The sequence below is a fragment of the Brachycentrus maculatus genome, unplaced genomic scaffold, assembly GCF_059751285.1.
Source record: "Brachycentrus maculatus isolate JH-2025_06_01 unplaced genomic scaffold, ASM5975128v1 h1tg000305l, whole genome shotgun sequence".
In the NCBI taxonomy this organism is placed as follows: domain Eukaryota; kingdom Metazoa; phylum Arthropoda; class Insecta; order Trichoptera; family Brachycentridae; genus Brachycentrus; species Brachycentrus maculatus.
In genome coordinates, this window is record NW_028281055.1 from 155,459 (window position 1) to 177,082 (window position 21,624).

Consider the following 21,624-nt stretch of genomic DNA (forward strand, 5'->3'; position numbering starts at 1 on the left):
GAAATGTGAGTGGAAGGAGGTGAGAGCATCACCAGACTGAGAAACATACTTAGAATTAAATTGTTGTTAATAAACTATTATCATAACAAAATCTCTTATCATTGAAGTAATCCATGTGCCACTGTTACTAATTACCAAATGTGAACAAATTTATCCAGTTTGCTATACAAGTCTAGTGGTATTTAGTAAAAAAATTGTCACTGAGACAAGCGTCCAAAAAAAATCCAAATGTCCAAATTTGACATCCAATGTGAAAACAGTCAATATGTGCAACACACACAGGTCCAACACTAAGGTCCTTAAAGTCATGCATCTAGTTGATGTGCGTTACAACTTCGAGGTTCTTCCTTAGAGGTGTTTATATGGAGAAGTGAAAATATTTTAAGCATATTAGGGCAAATTGGCTTGGATCAGAAAAAAAGTGAAACGTTTTCCCTTTTTCAAATTCATCCGGCAGTTGAAAGGAAAGAGTAAGAGAATCGTTTCTACTCTCTCCGTCGCATACGTCATAAATGGTCTATGTGCATGCACTGCGTTTACTGTGTTAATACGTAGTATAGGGAACCAGTAGACATTTGCATATTATGCTGTACATTATCTGAACATGTTTCAAAATTTATCAACAATTTCCACTATTGAAGGTGCAGTATTCTTGGAAAAAGAACTGGACAAAATGCCAATGATCATGAGTGGTGATTCAACTTAGACGAAGCTTAACCATTACGTACTAAGATGTTGGATAAAATTCATGTTAAAATTGAACACTACTGACAAAGGTCAGTCCATAACCAGATCAAGTTCTGCCATCGATGCAGTATTCTCTCGTCATTTAAAAAATTTGCAGTCTAAATTATTTGTCATACTTCCAGCTATAAAAAACCAACAAGTTCTTAGAGTACAATTAATGGAAATTGATGAAAAAATTAAGATTTTCTTGAATTAAATTCAACATAAACGTTTTCTAATCCTGACGTAATAGAATTGTCAACAAATGCAAAGAAAGAAATGGATTAAATTGACTGTTTCAAGAACTTAAAAAGTTCCATTTGTAATGCATAAGAGTCTCATACATATTTTTGAGTTGAACAACAGGCGCTTGTCACATGTACAGGGGGTAGCAATACAAATAATAAAATAAAAAGCGAGAAAAGCATTTCAGCGACTGTATATTTATAAAAATACAATGACACTAACAATGTGATGTAAATTTAGAACATTCATATAAAAAATATTATCATAAGTAGTCCATTTATAGAAACTTTAAACATAATGTAAAAATAGCCTTAAGGAACAATTTGGTAAAGAGCCATCGAACGTCGACAATATTAAATATAAAATATGGCCACAATTAAATGCGATACAACACACGACATCGTAGGGTGTGGAATAACAGCTTTACTATTCAATTCAAGCACATCTGGATGATGAGATGACATACTTATAACTAAATATGTATATCTTATTAACATATATTATTGATCACCACTCTGTTGATGTCCGCCTCCGTGGTGTAATGGTCAGCGTGTTTAGCTTCCGTGCTGGAGGTCCCGGGTTCGATTCCCAGGGGGGGTGAAAATAAATATTAGTGATTTTACGCCGTAATATTTATTTAATATTACCCTGGACTGGTTCCTGAAGCGCAGGAGTGATCACCTTGCCTTCATGTAAGTAATGATCAAGATAACACTGCGTCAATTCGATGCAGTGCCCTATGCACCATTGGGTGCGGATAAGGGTTATAATAATAATAATAATAATAATAAAACCCTTATCCGCACTCCAATGGTGCATAGGGCACTGCGTCATATAAACGCAGTGTTATCTTGACCATTTACACATGAAGGAAAGGTGATCAGCCCTCCGCTTCAGGAACAAGTCCAGGGTAATGTTGAATAAATATTACAGTGAAAAATCACTCATATTTATTTTACCCCCCCTGGGAATCGAACCCGGATCCTCCAGAACGGTAGCCGAGCGTGCTGACCATTACACTACGGAGGCGGACTAAGGGTTATAAGTAAACTCTATTGATAAAGATGAGTATTCTTACGTCAAACTTCGTTAACTCCTGTAATTGGAGATAATCCAGATTTTGTAAACAAGTATTTGGACACACTCAAAATGTTGTAAACTTCGTTAAATTAGAATAAAGACCAAAATAACTCAGATCTAGAATCAAAATTTAATATAATTACTGATGCATGTTGGAATGAAAAAGGGTCCAAGTAATATTTGGCAAGGGCCAAAAAATGAGCGCGGAAAAAAGCTCTGAAGTTATTAATTTCAGAGCTTTTTTCATAATAATGAAATTAATTTAATTTAAAAATATTCGTTATTCTGGTCCCTTTAACGTTTTTTTTTATTAAACAAAATATGTATTGATAATTCAAAAAATAATTCACTAGGAAAAAAGTAAAAAAAAACAATTTTGATAAATTTCACCAAAAAAACAATAAATAAAATAATTTAATTTGATGTATTTGTTTCTTTGTCAGCAACAATAACAATAAAATACATGCATCAATTTGTATACTGAAAAATGAGTTAATTTTTTTATAATAATTTTCTTACTACAATTAGTTTTTATTTTCAAATAACGAGTTCTTACATCAAAAGATTTTTTATAACATTTCAGTTTCTACATATTCTGATAAAAGATGTCGAATGACAATATGTATTGATGATATTTGTATAATTTGAAAAAAAAAAACAATCAATCCAGGTTTATCGTAGGATTGTTTTAAAAATAAGTAGTACCTAATATGACACTGAAGTGTAATCCGTATTGATACTCTCATTTTTTTAAATGACTAGTATGGCACATGATAGATTATGTACGTAATACCAAAAGTTACAATCGTAAGTTTTGAGATTCTAGAATCGAATAAACTCATTCATATAATTTTTCCTTCACATGTGTAATAATAATAAAAAAATGGTAATCTAATTTTCGCAATTTGAAATAAATCTTTCGAAAAATGTGAACAATTTTAAAACTTATAATTTGATATATCGTTTATCATTGGAATAATAAAATCACATTGCAGGAAAATTCTGTCATATTTTCATATTCAAATTGATGTAAAAAGATGTCTTATTCTTTGGGTTGATAGTCCTATAGTTTAGTCCGCCTCCGTGGTGTAATGGTTAGCGTGTTTAGGTACCGTGCTGGAGGTACCGGGTTCGATTCTCAGGGTGGTGAAAATAAATATTAGTGATTTTACACTCTCTAATATTTATTACCCTGGACTAGTCCCTGGGGCGCAGGAGTGATCACCTTGCCTTCATGTAAATAACGATCAATATAACACTGCGTCAATACGATGCAGTGCCCTATGCACCATTGGGTGCGGATAAGGGTTAGAAGAAGAAGAAGATTGTTTAGTAGAGAATATAATCCCACATTTCTTGTGTTCAGAAATTTAATCCAAGCTATAAATTCACAACTGACAGTAAAGTGTTTGTACTTTCTAAAGATGATATAACGGTTTTGTTAAGGATATGTTAATTAGGATACAGAATAAGACACTTCATATGTATGGCCAAATACGACAGAATTTCCCCAACAACCAATTAAAAAATATATGTGAATGCATTTCTTAAATAATAATATTAAAATAAATTGTTTCGAATATGCAATTGAAGTGAACTTCTAGATGTTTCCATTTTGATATACATTTTTCGACCTAAATGATTTTGTAGTTCAGCTCGTATTGACTTGCTTCTTGATTGGTTTAGCGAAAAAGGAATTCATTCCTTCCGGCTGGTACTCGAGGGTGCACGGCTTTATCAGCTCTTGCCCGTATTGGTGTATCCACTTGTTGGAAACTGAAAGAAACAATTTAGTTTATTTTTACTTCAAGAAAACATGTAAATACTGTTCTGAGTAAGCAGCATGAAGTCCGGCTTTCCGTGTAGGTAAGTAGCGACATTTCCTACTGCCCTCATAGCTGTGATCGAAAGTACGTACCATATGCTTGTGTTTCATCATCAACCCTGACCCTAATTAAACTCAGACAGTCTACCACACGACCTTCAGTATACTAACACTCGCCAACCTCTACCAAAAGTAAGTAAATAGAACGCTTATAAGCATCTCTTGCTCCCTACCAACAGTATGTAAAAGACAGTTTTAAGCCCTTCCTGCAAACAATGTGCTGAAATACTAAATTATGAATTCCAGGCGAATTGGCTAATAGATGCCTCACAATTTGATCGGCTACAACAGCTGCTATGTGTAAAGCGATCTTACCAGTTCGCAATCAGGGCACTAAATTTGGCAAGCTTGCCTTACGATGCGGAACCGATGCATACATATTTTCTCAATAAAGCATTTCATTTTCTACAATGAAATTTTCAAGAATTATGCCAAATAAAAATATATATATTTACAAAATAATATCTTACCCCATTTTGAGCCTTGTAATACAGGACAGGCGGCGTGTCGAGTAGCAAAGTTTCCCTCACCCGAAGGGAAGAGGTTCATCCAGAAAACTGCCATCCCCTTTTCAGGTTTCAGACTCAAACCGAGTTCCGGAAACACCGTATTACCGCCCTGAGCTACGTCTGTCATCTGTACAAGTCATTACTAACATTAGGCTTTATAGACATAAGAATATATAGTTTAAATTATCACTATAACTTTAAATACCAAAACTAGCACAGATTGCTGTGTCAGATCGTATATTTGCAAGAAAGCGGATGGGAATATGATAACAATACGAAGTACATGAAAAGCCATATTCCCATATGTTTTGTTATCAAATATGGTAACACTTGTATTCTGATACTCTGAAATGTTAAAATGGGATGTTCAAATGCTGATATCTTGGCATATTCACAAAGTTGTGAACTAGAAATTTGTGTCTTATAACATGGGAATAATTGGATAGGATTCCATTAGTGAGTTTTTATTAAAAATACATTTTACACAAGTATAACACACATAAAGCGAAACTTACATAAAATAGAACTGTTGCTATCCTGTTTCCTACTCCATTTTCCCCACCAAAAGCATTTTTTTCTTCCTTCTGCAAAAATGAAGATAAAAAATAATAATTTAACAACACCCTTATCTGCACCCAATGGTCTATAGGGGACTACATTGTAGCGTTGTCTTGATCGTTAGTCACATAAAGACAAGATGATCAGTCCTGCGCTCAGGTACCAGTTCAGAGAGATGTCAAATAAATATAAGAAGGTAAATAATTTGTAATAATTATTTATTTTCATTCATTGATTCGGCAGTCACTTTGTGGCAAAACTATCCATTTTTAATTAATGTTTTAGTTATTAAATACCACTATTTCTTAAAATCTACTGTGACAAGTGCTTCAACCTTCAACGTCCCAATGACCCAACTCTAAAATTTGGAATTAGTTTCACATACCGTGTTTGAAAATGATGCGGAATGCATTGAAACACGTGTCACAGTAGATTTTAAGAAATAGTGGTATTTCCTAAGTAAAACATTAATTAAAAATAATTATTTATACCTGTTTATTTTTATTATTCAATTTATTAATTATTTGCAATACTGACTTCTAAATTGATATTTTAATAACACACCTATCTTTTTTGCTAACATCCACAATTAAAAAAACCTAAAACCATGTGAATTGATTGCCATTACACTTTTGTTCAACATTTGTCAATTATTGGATAATCTACGATATTGCAAAGAAAAAAGTACACCAAAATACATGTCAGTCCGAGTGACAATGGAGCTGAGGAGTTGAGGAGCAGCACTTACCCTGGCGAAGTCAAAGTGCGGCTCGTAGTGGCCCCCGATGCCGTAGTTGGCCACCTGCAGCTCCTCCGCCGTGTCCATGGACAGCCCCGTGAGGTCGGCCACGCGCTGCGAGACGGTGGCCACCACCTTGTGCTCGTGGTCCTTCAGCCAGGCTGACTTGCTGATGCGGTACTTGGCGTGCACCAGCTCCCCCGTCTCCGAGTCCTGGACGGTTGCACGCTTGAACTGGAAAAACAAACAGTAACTTCAATCCAGTTTATTACATTTTACCAGGGGTTCTCAATCTTTTACAGCTCGCGGCGCATTTACTAGTATTTTGTCGCGGCGACCTACTTATGAGTATGTACCTATGTTTTTTAACCTGTTAACCGGGCGGTCCGCTGTCCAATTACGCAACTTGTAACGGGCGGGAATACTGATTCACTCCGTGTCTTAAATTCATGTCAAGACATGTATGGATGGCTAATACCTTTGTTGTTTTAAAAATATACGTCCATATATGTATATGGTATAATATAATAAATATATATTTCAAGGACGTATTCATATGTCCTACCCGAACCCGATATTGTTTACGTTTGACGTATTTATGTGTCCCGCCCGGTTAACAGGTTAAAGATGCGAGCGCTCAAAATAGAAATCATTGCTTTAAAGGTACCCGATAATATTTGTGATTTCGGATAATGATATATGATCGACTCACGGCGCCCCTCTTCACTTTCTGCGGCGCGCACTTTGGGAACCCCGGCATTATACAAAAACCCTGTCAGTGCCAATCTAAATAAATACAAGTTTGTAAAACCACCACCAAATTATCTATCTAAACTGCTAATTCCTTTCACTGCCCCGGGGCAGGCAGTGAAAGGGATTAGCAGTTAGTTCAGTTAGTCAGGGATATTGAAACCTTTTAAATGTAAATTCACAGTAAATCAGGATACTATTTCGTTTCACATTTTCTATAAATTTCGCAACTTAGTTCACAAAACAAAAAAATTGCTTTGCTAGAGAAGGTCTGTCAGGAAGTCTAGATGCTTCTCTATCAGATATGGGAATACGGTGGGACAGCTTTCAATACACAAATCATGGATTTGCTCCATTTAGGAGTTATTAACGAAAGTGAAGTGAAAGAGAGATGGAAAGAATACTTTATGGAAGTTAGTGAAAGTAAAAGTAATGTCTCCACCAAAGTACCAATAAAGGGAAGTATGAGTGAGGGTATGGTATGTGAAATAAGTATGTCAGAAATAATTAACGCTTTAAAATTAATGCAGACGGATAACCTGTTGGGTATGATAATATTGCTGTTCATTCCAAATTTGTGTATTTTTTAAAAGAATTTGTGTATTAAAATTGTATTCATAAATGTATGCGAGAAGAACAGAGAGACGCAGTTCATCGACTTTTATTTTGTTTACAATATTGTCCCCACCACATGCAACTCTTTTAAAATCGTATATAAAGGGTAGTGGGCAAATTTTTGTGTGCTCAGATAAGATTAAAATTGCAACGTACATACATCGCACTCACTCTTTGTCCTATGAGTTTCAGTACTGAGTATTATTTGATCGGTTTGGTGACATGTTTTCTTTGTGTTTATACTCAGTACTGTTAAGAACGAAACATTGTGCTTCACTCAATTTATTGGCATCACTTTGCTCTTCTCGCCTAGATAATTTTGTAATTTTTGGAAAATAAATAATTGTCTGCATTTGTGCGTTTCCGTCTTTCTAATCATCAGTGTTCCAGTACCATTAGACGAAACAATTGCTATAGAGTTTGTAAAGTGTGGTGGACAGACCACACTCACATGGTTGCACAGACTATTTAACCTGTTTCTCGAGGAAGGATACACACCTCTGGATTGGAGACGGGAAGTAGTCATATCTCTATTCAAGGGAAAGGGGTCTCACGCAGAGAGTGAGAATTATAGGGCAATAAGTCTATTAAGGCCCGTCTGTAAACTCTATAGGAAGATTACAATTGAAAGTGTGAGGAAAGATCGGATTTGAGATGTGCAATGTGCTTTTATGAGAGGACGAGTGATCCCTCATGATCAAATGAAGCAAGCATGGGATGTGTTCTTCATTGGTGAAATGAAAGATTTTGACATCTCATCAAAGATGAAGAAGAACATGGAAGTCTGGGCATTTACGGGGCTGACGATCGTCATAGGCTGGTTTAAGTTATCACTTTACACACGTGTAACATTCACCAATTCTACCCATTATTGACAACCACACTACTCAAATTCTTGGAAGTTCTATATATATGAACCAATTTTGAAACATCGTTCTTGAATCACTAGAACTTCACTAGAGACATCTATTGGTGACATAAAAAGAAGATTTTTATTGAGCAGAAACTCTATTATATTATTATTATTGTTGTAAAAGAAAGATATGTTCATATGGTCAGTCGCAGTCAGTTTGTGAATGAGGGAATGCTCTCAGCTGCCATATTTATGTTGATCTATCTTTTCTATGATACCTTAATGTGTTATGCGAAGGCAGACAAATTAAATAATGAATTTTTATTTGCATTATTTTATTTCTAAGATATAGAAAAACGCTCTTACCCTCGGCTTGGCAAATTCCTTGATGAAGTTCATCTCATTCTCAAACAGTATGTCATGAAATACGACAATGTACGGATCCAGATATTGTTCTTCCAATTTGAATGGCGCCAATCTCAAGAACGGATGATTGTCAGAGAAATAACGACACTTCAAACTGAGAGAAGAAAAAAACAATAATTATAATTTGGAGACAAAATAAATGACAAGGGATATCGTAAGATTGTTCAATTTGAATATGTTCAGAAGTGGAGTAGAATAAGCTAAGATAAAACTAACTTTTTCTTAATATTTTCTGGAAGCTCTAGTTCTCCCCTGCACAGGTCCTCATATGTGCTTCGTTCTATATCTCTTTTTGTTGGTGTTGGCAACACTGTTCCAATATCCTGAAAAATAAAGCAGTATTAATAATGGCAGTCCCTTTCCCTTGGTGTCGAATACGTGCTAGGCGCGTATGGCTGATAACAATGAGTCAAATGGCTTGAAAGTATCATCGCATAGTTAAAGGTATACCCTTACAGTCTTGATACAATATTCTATGTGTATGTGAAAGAAATAATATTAAATGTAATGTATGAATGTGTAATTTGCGAGTTTAAAGTCAGCTTTAATCCCTTCAACAACACATGTTTATACTTGCTTGTCTCAAAGTGAGTATAAACATGAGCTAACCGTGAATGCTTCACACAAAGAGAACAGCGTATACTAGATCTACAAAAATAATTTTTTCATTATTTAATTTTTTAATTTGATATAGAGTTTTGAAAATTACTACGTTATCATCATCTCGTGATTTTTTTTTGCGATAGATTGAATGCAGTGAATGTGTTAATAATAATAAATATTACTCAATTACCTTTTCTGCGTCTCTTTTCTCCCGAAGTGCCTTTTCATAATGTGGAATGTTTCCTTTTGCTCTGGAATGGTCGGGAATGATTTCCAGCAGGTCATTTGTTAAGGTTAACGCATTTGCAATGTTACCTGGAAATTTCCAGTTATATACTCAAAATGTGATTTAAAAAATACACGTTGCTTATTCAACCTTATAAAGTCTAAATCTGGCCTTAGTTGTTATATCAACAGTCAAGTTACATTACTTTCAACAATGAAATATTACTGAATGTAAAAAATCAGTACAAATTATGGGAATATTGACTACAATTACAAGTCAACCATTAGTTGACCATTCAAGTTAGTGAACCGAGATAAGCGCTAACCTGACATGTAGGCGGAGAAGGCAAGGTACTCCAGTATTTCACTCTTGGGAACAGTTTTGTTGGATTCCAGATCGTGCTTTGTCAGCGCTTCCGTCATCCACATCTCCGTGTGTACATAATCTCCCAAGTTGTACGTCTGCCGACCTAATTCAAAGCAATCGTGGGCCGACATAGGAGCACTGCAAAAAACAAACAAAAACGTCACGCGTAATAAATTAAGACTATTGGTATGATTCTTATTGAAATCTGTAGATAAATAAGGGAGATATGAAGGTTTAATCTTTAGATATTTTAATAAAACGAAAAACGGACACCGCTATACGTCATCAAATTTGACGTCATAGGGTGTGTTATGGGGTGTATCCCTTTATGTATCTGCTTTATAGAGCTGTAATAGTAGTAGTGTGGATTCGCTTCTGTGACGTCATTCGTTACCAACTTACGAAAACAACGTTTTTACGAAGGCGAATTTTGCAAAAATTAAATGATGAATGAAAATATTGATTATATCGACTCTTATAAACACAAAACGAGTCTTACACAGTCCTATAGTCCATAGGTTGAGTATGATAAATTAGATATTCCTTCCGAGTGATAATGCCCTATTGAAATTTAATTGATTTGACCATTATTTTGAAGTGTAGCATTAAAATTTATTATGACACTCACCTGTACTTGACTCCGTTAAGTTTTCCCTTGGCCACCTCTGCAGTGTCCAGCCGGTACAGGTCCTGCAGCCTCACCAGAGCGGCCGCCGCCCCGCTGAGGTCCTCATCATTCGGGAACTTCAACACTTCCTTCATACTGGTCATATTTCTCACAAAAGCTGCAAATAAACACATTTGCATTATAACTAACTACTTATCTAAACATAAATTTTAAATATGACTCAACACATTTCATATCAATTTGATATGAAATATGTATTAAAACACTCTCCTTATTGTTTATTGTTTGCTTTGTGTAATACCACTTTTATAAACACTTATTCGTGACTACCAGAAAAATTAGAAAAAGTAATGTGTCGGGTTGTGGTCCTGTGGTTAGTGTCCCGGACTCTTAAATCAGACTTTCTCAGTTCAAACTCACTCTACCACATTTCGATACCTATTTCTAATAATGAGCCGCTTAGGCTCACAGAAATAGTATGAAATTGAAATATTTGTGTAATAATAATAATAAAACCCTTATCCGCACCCCAATGGTGCATAGGGCACTGCGTCATATAAACGCAGTGTTATCTTGATCGTTTACACATGAAGGAAAGGTGATCAGCCCTCCGCTTCAGGTACCAGTCCAGGGTAATATTGAATAAATATGACAGTGAATAAAATCACTAATATTTATTTTACCCCCCTTGGGAATCGAACCCGGGACCTCCAGAACGGTAGCCGAGCATGCTGACCATTACACTACGGAGGCAGACATATTTGTGTAAATAATAAAAATAAATATATTTCCTTTTTTATAAAAAAAAGTAAAGACTTACCCATAATAAATAACCAACTAAATTTAACTTCGAGTCCACTTAAGAAAAAAACTGTATTCTATCTTTCAAAATTTTATTTTTATACAAATGTCAAATTGTAATAATTTAATTTTAGTAACCTGACAATGGAATGATTTTCCGAAACTGGTAGTCACGAATAAGTATTTATAAAAGTGGTATTACACAAAGTAAACAATGAATGATAAGGAGAGTGTTTTATTACCATACCACAAAGTTATCAGTGCTTTTAATATACAAAATATGAAATATGTATCATTCTTCCCTTTGTATATGAAAGAAGATGTAAATCTGAGCATCCCATGGCTTATTACCTGGCATTTGGCTGACTTTAAAATAAAATGGAAGAATGATACAAGTTTCATATCAATCTTTAACCGCCCTACACATACAAACATATCGCTTACTCCTTTCAAGAACGTCATAAATAAAAAATTGACAATTTTCAGTTGTGCATGTTTTCGGAATGCCCAGAAAATGTACTATATCCCAGCAAAAGTACAGTACCCGCTACAGGGCAGAAAGAGTTGTTTTTGCATTTTGAAGAAAAGGTATTGTTTAAGTATTTTTTTTTAATATACTAAATATTTTTTAAATGGAGAAAAAACCTTCAGGTTTTACCTAAAAAGACTTGTTGCACAGTAAAAAGTTCAATAAGTGGCTTGATATTTATTTTTAAAACATTGTATTAAATTTTTAAACTTTAAAAACGTTCTCCTGAAAAATCAAGTTTTTTGATTTATGACGTTCTTGAAAGGAGTGAGCGATATGTGATACGCGCGGTTTTTCTTCACCATTCCGCGCTAACCCGTATGACCTACATGCACGAGAAAAGATATCTGTTCCAAAAATATTTAATGCGTACCGGATACACTGACAAATTTTTGTCAGGTTTTATTTTATTTATTTATTTAAACTTCATGTACAGAAAATAAAAAGTACATTGGCGGGCTTATTGCTAAAAAGCAATATCTTCCAACCGACCAAAGACGGACTAGTGATATTGATCAAAACGTTTGATACCATATATAGCCGTTTGCAATCAGTGGGCAGATAGTACTTGAACATTTAAAAAAACATAAATTACAAATTGACATTTAAAAAGAAACATAAATTAACAAAAGACGATAATAAGGAGGGCAAAGGAAGAAGGGAGTTTAGGGAAGGAGGTAGAAGGAGGAGGTTTGATCGACAGTTAAGATTCTAATGACAGATAGTAATGTCTCAGACGTTTTTAAAAGTTAATACATATTATTGTCTGATGTAATAGATTTTATCAAAAAACTAAAAAACAATTATTAACAATTAGACAAAAAAGTATTCTAGAATTCTAATGATAAATAGGTAGAATCAGGTAGCAAGTTTAAGAAAGAGAGGAGGGGTCAGGGGAGGAGGAGATGGACAGTTAGGGTTCTAAGGTAAGATAATGATGTTTCAGGCGTTTTTTGAAGGTTAAAATAGAAGGTGCATTTTTTACGTGTAGAGGTAGTTCATTCCAGAGTCTAGCCGCTTGGACAGTAAAGGAATTACTGAGGAATGCTGTGTTGTGGCAAGGAATGGAGAATGTTCTCTCTTGGGAAGAGCGAAGCGATAGACCATGATCAGAAAGGTAAACGAAGTTTTCTACAAGATAAATTGGTGCACTGGGGACGTGAAGAATGTTATATAGTAGGGCGAGAGATTGTGAATTTATGCGTTGTTTAAAATGAAGCCATTTTAATTCAGTGCGACAGGGTGAAACATGGTCATATTTCCTTAAGTTGAAAATTGGTTTCATACCTGACAATATTTTGTGACAACAAACGTTGTGACTTTTTTATAAAAAATATGTCTGAAAATAACCCGAAGGTAGGGTGGTTAAAATTGATATTTCATCCGTAGTGTGAATAATCCAGTGTCCGATAAAATAAATAATATTAAAATTGTATCTAACCATCACCCTGCTTCTCCGAAAAAAACTCCCAAGTGAAAACCCAGATTTGTAAACAAGGATTTGGACACACCTAAAATGAATAATCCATAAAATAATATGAAACGTAAGACTTACTTGCTCCGGGGTCGTTTTCCATAATTTTTTCAGTGTCTATCCAGTCTGAAGAGAGTCTTTTTATGACCTTGAAAGCGTTTATGGGGTTGGACAAGTAATTACTCACGTCCTGCATGGCTGTTTGGTGTTCTGATTTATAGTCATTGTATTGCCTGTAAATAAAACAAAATAGTAGATGTTAAACCCGTACAATAGTCCTTAAAGTTGAAACATACCCTGAATGTATAAACCAGTGATGGGAAATGGAATTGAAAAACCGAATTGAATAACAACTTCTTTAAAATAAGCCGATTTATTTGTGTATTTCTGCTCCTGATATATTTGACAATTTGAAAACAAAGAATAGTTGGAAAGTAATATGAATTGAGAGAAAGTAACGGATACTATCCCAATCAGGAAACTAAAAATGTAACAATTAACAACTAGGCACATCTCTGGTATAAACTCTCTCTTACATTAAGCTCTCAAATGAGGTCATAAAAAGTGCTGCCAAATTGTTGAAAAAGTACTCATCTCACAAATTTGTTAGCAGTAAATTATTTTAAGACTTGCTTGATCAAAATGCCACCATAACAACTGTAGGAAGAACACTCGTCGTGTTTGCAAACGATGTAACGAAGAACCATTGTGCCTAGAGTCTTATAAAGATTTCCATTGGAGCATATAAAATCTTTTTATTTCTAATATTATTATCAATTGTTCAGTAAATTGTAACATTATTCATATTCATTGCACTGTTATGTCATATCGAAATAACGAAATACATTTTATTTTACCTATACACATATAATAATTTAATATCATTCATTAATATTATCATAAAGATGTTACAATCCCTTATTAGGCTCCCTCAAATGTAAATAAGCCTCTTACAAAAAATTCAAATATTTTACTCCTGTTCCAAATTACCTACATTACATAAATTCCACATTTGACATTTTTAATACTTATTGTAAAAAATTTATATGTACGAGAGGGTTAACTATCACACATACGGGCAAAAAAAGGGCAAAGAAATCATTCAAACTGATTTTACTATGTTATTTTATGAGGTAGTTGAGAATGTTTTCTCACAAGGTGACACTAAATGTATGGATTGTAGTGGACTCTAGCCCCCAATGTCGGTATTATTTCCTATGTTTCTGACATATGTTTATATCATATATTTGAAATAAAAAAACGGTCCTTTTTCTGAACAAAATCTACATTCAAATTCATCAGTCAAAGGGTGAAATAAGGAATTTGAGTGGACTTACTTCCGAAGCAATTTGAGTCTGTCTTCCTGGTAGCGCACGTATGTGTGAAGGGAGTCGAGCAGTATTCCTTCCGTCTCCAGAAGTCCTTCCATGTCTGCGAGGGCGGTGTACACCTCGGCCTTCGCGTTCCAACACAGCAGCAGGCTCCATGATATGCACCAAATGAGATTCATTTTGCAAAACTGAAAATTCACACAGTTATGATATCGAACCTTCGCAATCCTTAATTATTACTTTTACTTAGCACCAATTAAAACTTTGGTCTGGAGCATACTATTATATGGAAGTGAAACAAGGATTATTGGACATGCAGAACGGGGTCAGCCAGAGGCGTTTTATACGTGGTGCTACATTTGCATGTTGGGGATTCATCGGTTCAAACATGTAGGGAACAGCGAGGTATCAAGCAGGGTGGGGAGTCTAGATGGTTACTTAATAAAGTAGCACAACAGCGAACCAAATGGATGGGCCATAATATAAGACACCCAGGTGTGCTTCTTACGACTGCAGAGGGCATGTGGGAAGGTACAAACTACAGAGGATGACTCCGCTTAAACTGCGAAGACCAAATTATCTCCGACATGCGCTGTAGTGGGTACAGTGAGTTGAATAGACGGGTGGTGGATAGATATGGGTGGACACTGACCATGAAAGAAGAAAACCAATCATCACACAGAGTGTGACCCACAAAGAAACAGTATCGCTTATCGCTACACTTTGAAGAATGCACCTAACTAAATTTTCATTTAAATTTAAATTTTAGTTCATAAGATAAATATATTTCACGCCGATCCTGATTTTGCGAGTGATCATGAAATAATGCCCGTGTTTTAACCAAATTTGGCAAATCTGAAAAAACTCCGATACAGAAATGTTAATAATTAACTTGTTAGCACAAATTTAACAGTTTTAATCCGCAACAAATGTAAAACTATACAGTAAAACTTCTTTTTTATAGCACATCAACACACGACGATTTATACTATAGCATTTAACAAGTGTGCATTTTTTTAAAACCACAAACATAAATATAACAAGGAACCCGATAATGGAGAAATTACATCATTTCTCAGAAGGTAGGTACTCACCACATATCTAATATTACATTGCTAGCCCACAATAAACATTAACCCATACTTCTCCCATATGGAGTATGGCTCGACATTATCTGCCGAAAAAACAAGTGCCTTAGCGTAGTTGGGTAGACGCTCGACTGTGAAACTGGTATTGTGGTTCGATTCCCGCTAATTGCAAAATTAATTCGAGAAATATTCATTTTCAATTGATCCGGGTCGTGTCAGTATTATTTCGTATGTTTCGAACATATCTTAATATCCTAAAATTGCAATAAAAAAAACTTGTTCTTTTTTTTTTTTAATAAAATTTTCATAAAATCTCATCAGTCTAAGGGTTAAAATATATAATTAAAAAATAATTTAACATTTTGGTTACCAAAATAACTACTTAAAAAAAATCCACAAAACTTAGTGATTTAATTTGAATAATTTAAATAAACTTTCACCAGTGCGTTTAATATAATATCTGCTTATTTACATGAATTATTATAAAACATCTCATGCCAAAAACGGAAATATCCGAAGGAGTTTGGACTGTTGCGAGATTTCTTTTCTCTTTGTAAGTAAAGAATATATAATATAAATACATACAAAGGTTTTTTTTATATTTATACAAAAATATCCATTATTATTTATTTATGCGAAAACTAAGCAGGTTACATAAGAATATGTCAAATTAAATTTTCTTAAATTGCTTTTTAATAAATATAACTAACATTTATCATATTAAACTAATTTAAATTTTGATAGCTATATGCTCTGATATAATGATTGGTAATTGAATGTGACACGAGTTGTAGTCCCATGGTTAGTGTTGCGGACTCCCGAGTCAGAGTATCAAGGTTCGAACCCGTCTTATTTTAATAATAATATTAATAATGGAATAAAATAAAATTTACAATACGTTTTCAACTACTTTTCTCCAACCGGTTTCGACAAGCACCTTGTCATATTCAGGGTTGGATATGTACTTGTGTGTGTAGGTATGGATAGTACATATCCATCCCTGAAGATGACAAGGTGCTTGTCGAAACCGGTTGGAGAAGAGTACGAAAAATAAAAGTGGTAAAACAAAGTTTAAGTTTTATTTTATGAATTTTATAAAATGCACTACTTAGAAAGTATCAGTAAAAAGCATTTAACAAATCGCTCACTCCTTTAACAACGTCATATATCAAAATTCGTCGATTTTCAGTTGTGCATGTTTTCGGAATGCCCAGAAAATGTACTATATTCCAGCAAAAGCGGAATATTTTAAACTTAATATTTACCCGCTACAGGGCAGAAAGTGTTGTTTTTGCATTTTGAAAAAAAGGTATTGTTTAAGTTTTTTTTTTTAAATATACTCAATATTTTTCAAATGGAGAAAAAACCTTCAGGTTTTACCTAAAAAGATCTGTTACACAGTAAAAAGTTCAATAAGTGGCTTGACATTATTTTTTTTTAATATTATTTTTTGACATCTCATCAAAGATGAAGAAGAATATGGAAGAATATAATAAGTGGCTTGATATTTATTTTTAATGCATTGTAATATATTTTTAAACATTAAAAACGATCTCCTGAAAAATCAAGTTTTTTGATATATGACGTTGTTGAAAGGAGTGAGCGAAATGATAATTTTGTTTAATTAATAAAGCGCCATTTTCGTAAAATAATACCTCAAGAGCTCTTAAAATAAAATAAAAGTGGAAAAAAACTATAGAGTTGTTATTTTATTGTGTTTATAAAATAAAGATTTTTCGTAAATGTTAAATATGTTTAGTACGCACAGAGGTTATTGTGTTGATATTGGCAGCGATTTCACGGGTCGTAGTTCGTGAAACGGCGTCATAATAGAAAAACTAATTGAGTAGAATAGCCGTAACTAGTTTCAATGATGAGTTATTTAACGCTCCGTGTGCCCGTTTAGAAAAGTTAGATCAATTCGTCGCTCTCAGCATCGGTAATATTAGTGACCTCCACGTAATCGTCGATGAACTGGTTTTGTTTTATCTTCAAATAAACTTAAAAGGTTACAATAAAGTTTCTTTAATGACCTATTTTATAAGCCAAAAAAATCTATTAAAAAAAATCACAAGATAATCAGTGCTATTTTCATTGGAATCTTTTTAACACCTTCATCTTTCTATAGATTTTTGGTCTATGTCCGCCTCCGTTGTGTAATGGTCAGCACGCTCGGTTACCGTACTGGAGGTCCCGGGTTCGATTCCCAGGGGGGTCAAATAAATATAAACGATTTTTTCACTCTAATACTTATTAAATATTACCCTGGACTGGTACCTGAAGCGGAGGGCTGATCACCTTTCCTTCATGCGTAAGCGATCAAGATAGCATTGCGTTTATAGGATGCAGTGCCCTATGCACCATTGGGGTGCGAATAAGGGTTTAAAGAAAATAAGATTTTTGGTACTTTTTTTCCCGACAAGCACCTTGTCATCTTCAGGGATGGATATGTACTAAACATAATACTGTGAAATATTCATATTTAGGGTGCGTAGTAGTAAGAAAAGTATCAAAAATATAAGTGGTCAAAAACAAAGTTTTAGTTTTGCTTTATAAAGTTTTATAAAATGTGCCACAAACATTATATTATTAATTAATCTTCATGTAATCAAAACGTTTAAATTAAATTAAACCTAGGAAAATAAATTCAAATATTTAATAATCTTTTGCGCCCATTACTTACTGGGATTTGATGAAACAGCGTGCCGCGTATCACGTACGCACGAAATGTATAGGGTGATCGTCGATTATGTATTTCTCATAATAAAGCGAAATCAATGCAATTATATTTTTTAACTGCATACATAGATTTAATATGAATAATTATAACAGGAAAATTCTGAAAATATGCACATTTATGGCTCCCATATAATTACATTAAAACGGCTTGTGAGATTTTGCTTTATCATGAGCGAAATGATAAATTACATTGCCCTAACAAGGCGAAACAATTGTCACAGTATAATTTTTTATGTGTTTTCGTTAATAAAATACAACTTAGTAGACTCAAAAAATCTGTGTTTGATTTAAAATTAATACATAAATTAAAATGGAGTTCTACAAATTAAACGCCAAATCAATAAATATAGTGTGACTCTTTAATAAATTATTTCACAAGATGGAAAATATCGCGGTATATGATATATTAATATAAAATTCCGCCTCCGAAGTGTAATGGTCAGCACGCTCGGCTACCGTTCTGGAGATCCGGGGTTCGATTTCCTAGGGGAGTGGAGGTCAAATAAACATAGGTGATTTTTTCACTCTAATATTTATTCAATATGACCCTCGACTGGTACCGGAAGCGGAGGGCTGATCACCTTTCCTTCATGTATTAACGATCAAGATAACACTGCGTTTATATGATACAGTGCCCTATGCACCATTGGGGTGCGGATAAGGGTTTGGAATATAAAAATTAACTGGAAAATACATTTCATATGTACGGTGTGTAAAATCCGATATTCCACCCGTAGGCAAACATCTTACTGATATTATTATCATTGAATAATAAATGCATTTCCCAAGAGAAATTCTTCTCATGCAGAGAGTTTTTTTTGCATAAAAAAAAGGTATGGATTATTTTATGTGAATATAAAAGAATAAAAAAAATCAAATCGATGATCTCACATTTTTCAGCAATTTTTTAGAACAAAAACTCAATCGCAAAGATTTCAATGTGTACAGTTTTTAGAAACAAAAAACAGTGGAAAACAGAGTCTTCATTCTGTCGTACTGAATGACTGTCGGCGGATCATCCGTGTGTAAGCAACTTTTTAACCATGCTGTAGTCATCCGGCGTCGCATAGTTTCGGTCAATGGCTGACCAACCGGCTTACATCGCAGGACTAAATGAGGGTTAAACATTACTCGGATTCGTACGGATTCGCGAGTGTTTTTGCCTAGAATTTTCACTCATGAATTACATGAAATTATAGTAACTTTAAACATAAAGAGTAAATCTACTCACAAGTAGGCATAGGGTATGAAACTTATAAAGTTGAAGCCTTGGACGTTAGGTAATAAAAAAAAAAATTGTACGGATTATAAGACGCGCTTTTTTCTTTAAAAAATGCATTTTTTTATATAAATTTCGAATATATAGAGGCTATTTTTTGCCAACATGCCCAAACCATCTTGCCACTTTTCTTAATTTTATCGATGATGCTTATCTCAGCCAGCAATTCTTTCCTTATATCACCATTCGAACGTCTATCTTACAACGTTTTGTCGCACATTCGTCTGAGAGAACGCATTTCGACTGCATTCAGTCTACTTTCTATCAAATAGTTTTGGCTTTGCATATCTAATAATAAAAATTTGAATTTAAAATATCAATGTGCGTCTTATTACGGTACTTGATGGAGCTTTGGATGCGAATTAGAATGAAGAAGAGAAATGATGTAATATAATACAAAATTATGCCTATTTCAATACTTATGGTGAGTACAGTACGGCTGTCCAAATTTAAAACACAGTACGGGACATTTTTTTTGTAGCAGGTTTTTTTTTTGCATTTATGGACTAAGTAGACTCTACTTAGTCCAAAAATGCAAAAAAAACCTACTACAAAAAAAGGTTCCTTACTGTGTTTTAAATTTGGACAGCCGAGTAGCCGCAAATACATTGGTAACTTCACTGACCCGACATAACGACAAATTGTGTTAATGTGTGCGTTATTGCGCTCGTGTTGGTGTTAACGAGAGCAACGCATAGGACATTACACACACACACACACACACACACACGTGGAAGTGTACATGAACGACTTCCGAGAGATAAAGTACGACCGAGTGCAGAACTTTCTGGAAACTCACTTTGGTTTATCAATCCACGCCTCGTGGAAACTAAAGGCCCAATTTATTAAACAATACTATTACATACACTGACATACCATCATAGATGAATAAGAATTTTGAAGTCTAAATATTTACAGGGTTTACGACCCGTCGTAGGCTGGTTTAAGAGATCACTTTACAAGTGTAACACTCTACCCGTATTTCCCCACCATGAATTTCTACTACTCAATTTTTTAAAGTCATACATATATGATTAATTTCATGACATTTAGTGAATAAGTTTTTGGACACTCAAAATGTCGTGAATACCCATTACTAGAACCAGTATTAAAACATTTTAAAATTTAAATTCATTTGTTTGCATGCTGTTGTAGTGATTGTCCTGACGAAGAGACGGGTACGTCTCGAAACCTGTAGACAAAAAATGTCGGTGAGTAGTTATATACTAATATTACTAACATTTTTGTAAAAAATATGTATAAATTTAAATAATTTTTCACTTCAACATTAACAGTTTTTTTTCAAAAGCACTCTGTTGCTCGCAGTCGCCTCTACTACAATATGGTAAACCTTTTATTTCGACGACTTAGTGACTAAACAAAGAGTGATAAACGGACCCTCGTATACATAAATATAAAATGATCACCAGATGTCAAAGTGATATAATGAAATGAGAAGGATGCTGCCACCGAACAATGAATAGCTGAATAAATACCAGCTACTGGAGATGAGAGCCATACGTCATCACAACTATCATTACGCCACGAAATTAAATGCCGATTCAAATGGGCTGTCCAAACTCAAAACACAGTAAGGGACATTTTTTGTAGTACGTTTGTTTTACATTTTTGGACTAAGTAGATTCTACTCAGTCCAAAAATGCAAAAAAAACGTACTACAAAAAAATGTCCCTTACTGTGTTTTAAGTTTGGACAGCCGAAATATGCAATAGGCTTTTGTCACGATGTTGGATTATTAGCTAATAAATTAATATGAAAAATCACAAGACTATCGATAACATTCTTATTGAAATCTGTAGGGAACTAAGGGAGATATTAAGGTTTAAACTTTAGATATTTGAATAAAATGAAAAACGTGCGTTCGCATACGTCATCAAATTACCGTCATCGAACGTTTTATGACGTCATATGCTTTATTGTCTATGGTTTATAGAGCTGTAATAGTAGTAGTATGAATTGTTGGTTTACCACTACACTACCATTTGTTTTATATTAATATGAGGGAAGGGGGGGGGGTGGGAGGGTGGACCATAGGACATCAACAAATAGAGCCGCCAATAATTTAGCAATGACACCAACATTAAAATAATTCCATCGTTTCTGTGACGTCATTCATTGCCAACTTACGAAAATAACGTTTTTTCGATGGCGA

General features: G+C 34.2%; 1 protein-coding gene across 2 annotated transcripts in view; it reads right to left on the reverse strand.

The window, feature by feature from the left end:
- Positions 1 to 1,148: 1,148 nt before the first annotated feature.
- Positions 1,149 to 21,624, reverse strand: part of PH4alphaEFB (prolyl 4-hydroxylase subunit alpha-1) — a 47,383-nt gene continuing 26,907 nt past the window's right edge. Inside the window, exons 2-13 of one of the 2 annotated variants that reach the window (XR_015838301.1) lie at positions 14,352 to 14,533; positions 13,096 to 13,247; positions 10,211 to 10,367; positions 9,542 to 9,720; positions 9,181 to 9,305; positions 8,604 to 8,710; positions 8,328 to 8,481; positions 5,753 to 5,977; positions 4,962 to 5,030; positions 4,408 to 4,573; positions 3,132 to 3,828; positions 1,149 to 1,501 (exon numbers count right to left, since the gene is read on the reverse strand). Coding sequence is in view for 1 of the 2 variants with exons in the window: in XM_088267745.1 (XP_088123871.1) it covers positions 3,704 to 3,828; positions 4,408 to 4,573; positions 4,962 to 5,030; positions 5,753 to 5,977; positions 8,328 to 8,481; positions 8,604 to 8,710; positions 9,181 to 9,305; positions 9,542 to 9,720; positions 10,211 to 10,367; positions 13,096 to 13,247; positions 14,352 to 14,524 (1,632 nt within the window). In the remaining variant the exon portion in view is untranslated. Of the gene's footprint in view, positions 1,502 to 2,686; positions 3,829 to 4,407; positions 4,574 to 4,961; positions 5,031 to 5,752; positions 5,978 to 8,327; positions 8,482 to 8,603; positions 8,711 to 9,180; positions 9,306 to 9,541; positions 9,721 to 10,210; positions 10,368 to 13,095; positions 13,248 to 14,351; positions 14,534 to 21,624 lie in introns of those variants that run through there. The other variant, XM_088267745.1, reaches the window with a different exon arrangement.